At 42.4% G+C, this 9,551-nt stretch overlaps 2 protein-coding genes across 2 annotated transcripts in view; one reads left to right on the top strand and one right to left on the bottom strand.

Moving 5' to 3' along the window:
• The first annotated feature begins 272 nt into the window (after positions 1-272).
• Positions 273-5,801, top strand: tpt1 (tumor protein, translationally-controlled 1). The gene is made up of 6 exons (XM_082508661.1): positions 273-402; positions 1,025-1,098; positions 3,816-4,000; positions 4,090-4,195; positions 4,994-5,110; positions 5,320-5,801. Exons 1-6 carry the CDS (start codon positions 375-377, stop codon positions 5,320-5,322), a joined length of 513 nt encoding a protein of 170 aa, XP_082364787.1. The 5' UTR covers positions 273-374; the 3' UTR covers positions 5,323-5,801.
• LOC309691112 (general transcription factor IIF subunit 2-like) overlaps positions 5,688-9,551 on the bottom strand; it is a 66,356-nt gene continuing 62,492 nt past the window's right edge. Inside the window, exon 8 of the mRNA XM_082508660.1 lies at positions 5,688-7,890. Within this exon, the coding sequence (XP_082364786.1) occupies positions 7,762-7,890 (129 nt within the window). The 3' untranslated portion in view covers positions 5,688-7,761. The remainder of the gene's footprint in view (positions 7,891-9,551) is intronic.

The raw sequence follows: 9,551 nt of genomic DNA, 5'->3' as shown, positions 1-9,551 counted from the left end.
ATTGCCGACTGATATCTTATTCAATGATTGTGTAAAGATGATTCTTGAAATGCGAATTTGTGCACCATGGAGGTTGTGACATGGGGAACAATCTCAAAGAAAGGGCCTCAGAAGATCATACAACAGATTCTACAAGCTGCTCCTTTTGTGCTGTGATGATCCAGAATTTCCTAGTTCAGAATAGCTGTAGTACCACGTCTGACCACTGCACCCACAAGTGGCAGCAGAACCCGGAGCAGGAGCCGACCCACAGTGACGTCAGCAGGATGTAAATGTAGCGCCTCGCGGCCTGATCGGTCTTTTTCCTCTCCCGTGCTGTTTGGGCGGTTGGCCTGCTCTCTGTCTCTGGGAAGAATTAACACCGAAGCAGCAAAATGATCATCTACAGGGACCTTATCAGCGGTGAGTGACCTTTTTACATGTCTTCTTTCACGCTGACCGGGTAGCGTGACGGTCGCGTGTGTTATTTCACGTTTGTTGTGATGTTATAGGTGAGAGTTGGTCACACTAACGAGCTAACTCGTGTTGTCATGGTTCGGAAGTTAGCGCTAGCTAGCCAGATGCTAACTCAATCAGAAGAGTATGTGGAGTTAGCCACCCTGTTAGGCTAGCCGGTGATTGTGGCCGGTTAGCTTTTAGCTTTGCCCACACTTCGGCTCAATTAAAGTTTTATAAAAGTCTAAAAGAGCACCGGCTCAGTCACCGGTGAGGTAGCTTGGTAGTTGCCGGGGGTTGGGACTATTACTGTTGGGGTTCGTCATGGTAAAGTAACGTGGTGAATGTGGCCTTTCAGCATCCCCCCCCCCTCTGCTGCAGTTTTATTTTTGTCCGGCAGATTTTTCTAGACTTGCCATTGTTGGTGTTTCCCCGCCACTACGCCTTACATTTTATTTTAATCGCATAAGATTCAGCCTTGAATTGTGGATAACTTTTTAGCCTCTGCTGCTGCTGTTTCTGTTCTTTTAAATGATGATGTTAGCTTGGAGTGTTGTAATATGTTCCTTCCTCCCTTTTCCTTCTACAGGTGATGAGATGTTCTCAGATGCCTTTAAAGTCAAAGAAAGTGAAAACGGGATCTTCTTTGAGGTTGAAGGAAAGGTGAGTTCGAAACCACATGTTCAACGGAGGATTTAGCTAGTTTCACCCTTTTCCAACAGCTTGTTCATTGCTGCTTTGCAGCGAAATTTAAAGTGTAGTTGGGATACACCCAAAACTAAGTTGTTTTAATAAAACCTCAGAGAATAAGTAGCTGCTTTAAGCTGCTCCCTTATTAGGGATTTATGCTTTGGTGGGAAATTACACCGTTATCTGACGCAGACCTCACTAGAAATGTAACAACACATTAGATCAATACAGCCCAAGACTGCTGTGTTGGCCTTTTCAGTATTGTCCATTCCTTCTGTGAGTGGCTTCTGGCTACTTTTTAACCAGTTTTTGAGTTCATTACTGAGAGAGTAGCCATCATTATCTCAATCTAAGGAATAATAATCATCGTATTAATGTAACATAGAAACTGCTAATTACTGGAAGGAGACTGCTGAAACTATTGGAATGGATATATGTACAAAGCAATTGGAATTTGAGGGACAAATACCAACACACACACCCAAAAAGAGAAAATGGGGGTGGGGAAAGCTGACCACAAAGGGGGGTGGGGAAAAAAATAAAGGTACTAGCATTTTATTTGTTTCTATCTTGGCTGAGCTTGCATCTAAAACACCGGGACACGATCATATGGTAATTAACAAATAATGCGTACGCTCTTTTTAAATTTATTCCCCAGTTTTGTAATTTTTCTCACAGCTTTGGTATTATTATTCGGGATGGGCCACTACCTATGTTTAAAGTAGATTGGTAGATGTTTTTTGGAGTGAGTCATGTGATTTCTGGCTGTACTTCCATGACGTCATATTGACTATGACTGAAGATGACTCATAGTTGCAGGTCTCCAATAGCGTAACTACAAGGTCCTTAACCTGCCTCAGAATCGGACAAAAAAATTTTTAAATGCTAGAACAGTTTGAAGTATCATGTTAGCTTGGTGTTTGTCTTTAAGCATACTTTAAAATTAGTCAAAGAAACTTGGTGATGTAGTTACCAGGCAAATACTTATAGCTTTGTTTTTAAGTTAATAAAAAGTAACATTTTTAGGTTTAAACAAAAAGACGTGATTCGAAGAGGTTGGGAAACTGTTGCGGGCTACAACATTTAAGTCAGCCGGCTGTTCTTGTTAGTTACCGTATTTTCACGACCATAAGACTCACTGTACTAAAAGGCGCAGTCTCAGTTATGTGTGCCATTACTGTATTTAACACACACATAAGGCGCACTGGATCATAGGGCGCATACAAGTACCGTATGCGTATTTAAAAATAAAGCGGGAGCAAACCTGAGTTCGGTACCTTACTCACATTTCTATTACCGGTAATCGTCATCATCAACAACACACAAGCATACAAGTGTGCGTATTTAAAAATAAAGCAGGAGCAAAACTGAGTTTGGTACTCACATTTTTATCATCAATCAAACCCATCGAAGTCCTCATCCTCTGTGTCTGAATTGAACAGCTGCGCTAAATCTCCATCAAACATGCCAAGTTCACTTTCTTCACTGTCAGAGTCACTTTCCGTGCCGTGCGGCTGCTCGGAAACGATGCCGGCTTTTGCGAAAGCTCGAACAACAGTGCCAGCAGACATGTTAGCCCAAGCATCTACAATCCATTGGCAAATTGTGGCGTAACTCGCCCGGCGCTGCCTTCCACTCTTGGTGAAACTGTGGTCTCCATCGGTCATCCATCGCTCCCAGGCCGCTCGCAGCCTTACTTTGAACGGGCGGTTCACACCGATGTCCAGCGGTTGGAGCTCCTTTGTCAGGCCTCCCGGAATGACAGCAAGCTCACAGTGCATTTGTTTCACTAGTTTTTTCACATCGGCTGTGAGATGGGCACGCATAGAGTCACAGATTAAGAGCGATGGTGATGCGTGGAAAAAAACCACCTGGTCTCCTTACATACACCTCCCTCAGCCACTCTTTCATCATTTCCTCATCCATCCAGCCCTTTTCATTTGCCTTAATGATGATTCCTGCTGGAAACTTCTCTTTAGGCAAAGTCTTTCGCTTAAAAATCACCATAGGCGGCAGTTTCTGTCCATTAGCATGGCAGCCAAGCACAACAGTGAAAGAAGACTTTTCATACCCCGTTGTGCGTATCGCTACCGTGCTGGTCCCCTTCTTCTCCACAGTGTGACTCACCGGGATGTCAAAAGTGAGCGGGACCTCGTCCATGTTAGTGATGTGGCTGGGCTGGATGTTTTTGTCGCCGATGTGTTTGCTGCAGTAGGAGCGGAAGATGGCCAGCTTTTCCTTATAATCCGCTGGAAGTTGCTGCGCTACCGTAGTCCTGGTCCGGATGGAAAAATGGCACAGTTTCGTGAAAGTGAAACTGCTTTTAGCCGAATGGTGACCGTCGAAACGCTTCTCCCGCTCGTTCTTTGCTCGATGATCCACCGCTCGAGTCTTTCCTCCAACTCGGCCACACTTCACCCTTTAGCGTTCTCATTGTGTTATCTACTACGTCCTCATTACAACACACAGGGCGCACTGCGCTATAGGGCGCGCCGTACTTTTTGAAGAAAATCTAAGACTTTTAAGTGCGCCTTATGGTCGTGAAAATACAGTATACATTTTTAAATGGCTCAAAAATACTGAATTGGAGGCCAACTGATCTATTGGTATTTCCCAATCATTTACTATTGCCCTTGCTATGATGCACCAGTAATAATTGTTTTCTTTTTTCTTCCTCTCCTCAACTACAGACCGTCACCAGGACAGAAGGGTTTGATGATTCTCTAATTGCAGCCAACGCTTCTGCCGAGGAAGCAACCGAGGGCAACGAGTCTTCCACAATCTCCGGTGTCGACATCGTCCTGAACCACAAACTGCAGGAGACGGGCTTTGACAAGAAGCAGTACATGACTTACATTAAGGATTATGTGAAGGCGTGAGTAGCTTGATGTGCCAGTGAGAAGGAGTTCTGGTTTTGAATGATCTTCGGCTCTGTTAAATGAACGTGTCTGTTTGCATGTCTAGTGTTAAAGCCAAGCTGCAAGAGACCAAACCAGATAGAGTGGAGAGCTTTATGGCTGACATCCAACCAGAAGTCAAGAAAATCTTGGGGAACATCAAGAACTACCAGGTAGCTATACAGAGATGAAATGGCATTTTAAACCGTGTTCACACTAAATATAAAGTTTTGCCTTGCGAATACAGTAACTACAGTAATTTTTGGAAACCCTTAAAAGCCAACGGGAAGGGTGAGGAGTGTAGACAATGGGTGGAGTTTGAGTGACATTTTCAAGTCTTGTAGGAAGGCCTGCATGTCACTTTCTGAGTGTGTGTCTATACAACACTTGAGTTAAATCATGCAGCTGAAGCTCTGAAAACTGTGGCAATAACCATGTTGGCACCAGGAGAATTCAGTGTATGGGAGAATCTCAGCTGACAGGTTTTTCTTTTGGGAGTCATCATCAATTGCTAATGGATTGCTAATCCATCCTGGAGGTGGATTTGCCTCTATCATTTGTCAGTTTGTAGCTTTATAGACTGTGTGATAACGTAGTGTGAATACTTGACATCTAGACTGGGTGCTACTGTTAAGTAGTGTCAAAAAGACAAGTTTAACCAGCTTGCTTGTTTGAAATAAACATGTCAGTTCTTTGGCATGTTGATCTGTGGCTGACAGCCAGCATCCCGAAGCTTGTTAATGAAACGAGGGTGATGTGGAGACTTTCCCCTGCCATCAAATTCAAGCAAAGCTGCCAAATTTGAAATTAGATTTTATTAGTTTTAAAAAATGTGGCATTTTCTGTGTTCTACTGTGAATAAATTATGGGTTTAAGAGTTGCAAATCTTTGTAATCCGAACTTCTTTTTTTTTTTAATTAAAGATTTTCTGTACGACTGAGGAAGGTCTAATGGTTGCTGTTTGCTTGCAGTTTTTCACAGGAGAGTCCATGAACCCAGAGGGCATGGTTGGTCTGCTGGACTACCGTGAGGATGGCATCACACCATTCATGCTTTTCTTCAAAGATGGCCTGGAGATCGAAAAATGCGTAAGTGCTATGAAGTGGGAAAGACTTGATACATTTCTCAAGCTACAAAGTGTTTCTGCTGGAGAACATCCGTATGCCACAGTACACACACTAATTCAGTCTGGATTTCTAAATGAATGTTCCGTGTTTGTAAAATCATGCCTGCTGTCTACTTGGGTGTAGATTGTTAAATTTAATAACCACACACTGTTCCTCTCTCTTTCAAACAGTAACTACCTGGAATTACATCTGCTGTTCACCTGACTGCTGCTTCCAAAATGGCCTACAAAGCAGACTGGAGGAGCACTACCTTGCATCATGCCTGAACAGAAACATTGTCCAATTTCTTAAATATTCACATTACGGCCCACAGAACCGCTCCCAAACCTGGGGGGTGAATCAAACATGATTAGTCACCAAATACAGTTTTTAACCTTTACTTTTTTGGCTTTTGCAGTGTTTGATTTTTGTCCCAGGATTGGCCCAGTTTTTGTGATTGAAACAAAAAGGCTTGGACAGCGAGCAAAGCTCTGACTGGCTGAAAGAAGACGTTTGTTTTCCTTCTGTCTGCATACTGTTTTAGCAACAATCCATACAGGTTGGCATCACCAGACCCCTTTGAGTTTGGGTTTGTGGTTGCATTAAATAAGATTCCATCTACAAAAAAAGACTTATGGTTTAATTTGAAAATGAATAAAAACGAGTACCACAACTTTCCATTTCATTTCTGTGTCAACCTTCACTTCTGGTGCTGCAAACAGGCAGTTTTGTAGGTTGGATTTCAGAATATCCTTTTTGAATTGCTTGAAAAGATGCTTTTGTAGCGTTGACAAACTGATCTCATGTGCAGTCGTCCTTGGGTTTTCTCTTTCACCTTTTTGATTCTCAGATATTTGTGAAGTGCAGAACAGTCACAGCCAGTAGCTGCTGGCAATGTAATGTGTAAGCTTCATGTATAAAAGCGAAATTCAAGAAAAAATGTTGCCATACAAAGTAATGAATAAACACAGAAATTAGGATGACTAGAGCTGGTAGTACGGAGGTTGTTCAGGAGTGAACTAAAGTGCTTGCGGCTGTTGACCCAAGGTCAGGTGTATGATGAATGCAATTTACTGATGAGATTGGTGTTAAATGTGTGAAGGTGATATGGAGGGCATCAAGTGCCAAAATTAGTTAGTGACATTAAATGTTAGTAATAAAATATCAATACATAATTTCCAATTTTATTAATGACTTAATTCATTTTGATCGTCCATAGTTTTACAGTAGTGATTCAGAGCAGCCTAGTGATCTGCAGTTTAATCCACTGCTCAAGGACTGCAGTACAAAGAAACGTGTGTAGCCAACTGTCGAACTGGTCGTTAGGACAGCACAGACATCAAATGTATTTGTTAGTTTATCTAAGGTGGTCTTTAGTCTCAACAACTAGATAACCTTAAAATAAACCGACACTTGTTGCAAGGTTTGACAAGAAAAGGTTGTTTTCCTGTAGACTTCTATAGGATTTGTAATGTCTGCAATCACAGCTATCACCATCTAGTGGCCTTCATACAGAATGCATATTTAAGACTAATACATAGGCTTCATTTCTAAAACAAACTGCACCCATGTTTTTGTTTTTGATGATGCAGTAAGTGTGAAAGCAGAGCTGTTAATTGACTTGTACATCTTCATTCCTATCCTCACCCACAAGCTGTGGGCAGTGAATTAAAGGAGACTGAGGGTATAAGCAGGGGAAGTCTGTTCTCTCTCTCTCTGGGCTCAGGACTGTAACTTAGCTCTTCTCTACTCTTCTACACCAACACACTAGCAGCTCTTAATGTAGAGTTGGCACTGTCATGGTACCACAAAACTGCCAGGCTGAGAGCTAAGAGAGAGGTTATCAGAAGAAATCCACAAAGGATTCGTAAACACGTTTTTTTCTTTTCTTCTTCCCCATGGATGTTACCCCAACTGCTGTTATGTGGCATTTTCAAAGGGTCTCAAACCTTTTGAAATGTGGGCTACTTCTCAAAAGCAACCAAAGCAGAACTGCTTTGCACTGTGCTGGTGGGGGAAAATAAAAGAGGTAAAAGACAATTCTATTAAAGACTGTGTTTGTCTATACTTGTGACTTGTGTGAAGATGAGATCACATTTTGAAAAAAATAAGCTGGTTACAGAAGAGTTAATACTTTTGTTAATTACAAAAACCGAAATGCATGGCTTTAAAAAAAAAAAAAAAGGAAAAAAGAAAGTTGTGCTCACTACTGATCTCACTCGAAACTAATGGGAATGAGACCCGCTGACACACATTTAATAGCTGGGGTGCAGTCAGACCAGCAGCAGCAGCAGCTGGTGTGATTCATTGTAACCATAGCTTAAGGCTGTTCATAGTTGCCATAGTAACACTCCTAGAAAGAGGCAGCATTACTAGAAGTTTCGAGCCAGTTTGCCCCTTAATCTTTGTTTTCCTCAGCAGAGGACGTTTATTTCTTTCTTTGAATACACACAAAAATTTATCCTACCACAAAAATAATGATTTTACACCACGTGCCATATTAGTTATGTTTGAGTGCACCCAAAGCTTTTTCTCCCCATAATTCTGTCAACATAAAACAAAATTACTGGAAAAAAAACAAATTTGTTGCAAATTTGAGGCCCAGAAGATACTTAATAGGACTCTGGCTCGGCCTAGGTGGTCTGCATCTCCTCCTCGTCAGATTGGTAGTGTCGGTACTCCGGCTTCAGTTCCCAGGTGCTTTTGTGAACGCCTTTGCTGTTGTATGTGCCGATTTCCCTCATGATTTCTTTCAGGTAGGTCTGTGCCAGACACAAGACGCAGCTTGAAACATGGTGCATTTAAACAGATGTGTTGCATGATTTTGTGGACAATTTGTAACTAACTGAGCACAAAGAGCAAACATTTGCACCTTGTTACTTTAACCCACACAAAGACAAAAGTATGCCTTCATTTTTCAGTTCACACCCACTTTCTCCTGTGCTTGTTCTAAACCAGTTGCTAAACCGGTACTGGCCTCATATTTATCTTTAAGTACCAGTTATTAGTATATGACACTACTGGGAGCTGGTGATTGACTCCCTGCCTTTGTCTGCTGCCTGATCCACAATACTCCAAATCCACGTGCCTCTTCCTGCATGTTGTGGTTCCACAGGAGGGCCGTCCCACATACAGGGGTGTGGAGCTCACAAATGGCTCAGAGAAGAGCCACAACTTCGCACCCAAAGAAGTCAGCTCAGGTGATTTAGACACGTGTCTATGGCCCCTCCCAGGTGAGCTGTTGAACTGTGAGGAAACCCAGCGCATATGAGAGAGAGCGTGTCTCTCGATCTCCTCATGATGGACTCGAGCCACTATGGTGGTGACCACTGTTTAGAAAATTTCCCCTGAGATCCACAGGGGAAATATTGTGGGGTCTAATAAATCACTGATCTGTTTCCACAATCACTCTATGCTATAAGAATATGAGATTTCTGGCTTCTGGTGTCCTTTTTTCCCCCTCAGTTATGGATCAAGTATATTCCCAGAGTACTAAAAAGAGCTCCACTGGTAGAAGTAGTTAGTCTAAGGTTAGGTATAATCCATTTTTTGGTTCAGGGGCGTTCACGCAGGAAGCAAACAGCAGAAACTAGAAACCACAAAAAGTCAATGGCATCAGCAACTTCAACTGACAACAGAACAGAAATAGCTGCAGTTTGTGGGTCCCGAGTTAAACTTTTCTGAACTTCGAGGTAAGCGACTGAAGTGTCTTCAGGAAAACTGCCACTGATTGACATGTGACAGGGTGGCAAATACGGTAGTAGGTTACCTAGGCAACTGGATAACCCTAATAATCATCCACCAGCTACAAAGACAAGTGCAGTGAGCAAATATTCCCCTTTAGGCACAACAACAACCCTGGTTTAGCTGTCAGAGGGTTAGAGTGGACCTGATATGCTTTTCCTTATTTTTTTCAAAAGCACCTGTAGCATACTGTTGCAATTGTAACAAACGTATTTAAGGATCATATCAAAAAAGTACATACACGGACTCATTATTTGAAACAAGTGGCCAAAAAGCTGTTTCTTCTTACTTTAAATCATGCGCTAACATTGACTTTTGGTTTAATCAGCAGGCATGAACTCGCAAGCAGGGGCTACTCTTTGGTAGATCAGACAATCCTCTGCAATGACCAGCAGGTGTCTCTGTTGAGCTTGTAAAGATGCGGCCGCCAACTGATGAATAACCGTAATGTGCTTCAAGACTTTTCATAATGGGCATTTCGGTTACTTTAGTTCAGTTAATTTGAGTGCTAGCCAAGTGCTTTAGGAGAGAAATGATGGTGTGGAGTGTATTGGGGCGTTTGACTCCTACTCAGCCACTGGTTATGCAATCAGATGCAATCAGAGGGAGAGGAGGACCTAAAGGTCTCATCAGCACCTACACATTTCTGTTCACTGCGAGCTGGAATGAATCCACTGCA

The sequence above is a fragment of the Aulonocara stuartgranti genome (assembly GCF_965226115.1).
Source record: "Aulonocara stuartgranti genome assembly, chromosome: 16".
Lineage (NCBI taxonomy): Eukaryota > Metazoa > Chordata > Actinopteri > Cichliformes > Cichlidae > Aulonocara > Aulonocara stuartgranti.
Note: the sequence above shows the minus strand (reverse complement) of the source record. Positions and strands in the feature narration are given on the sequence as shown.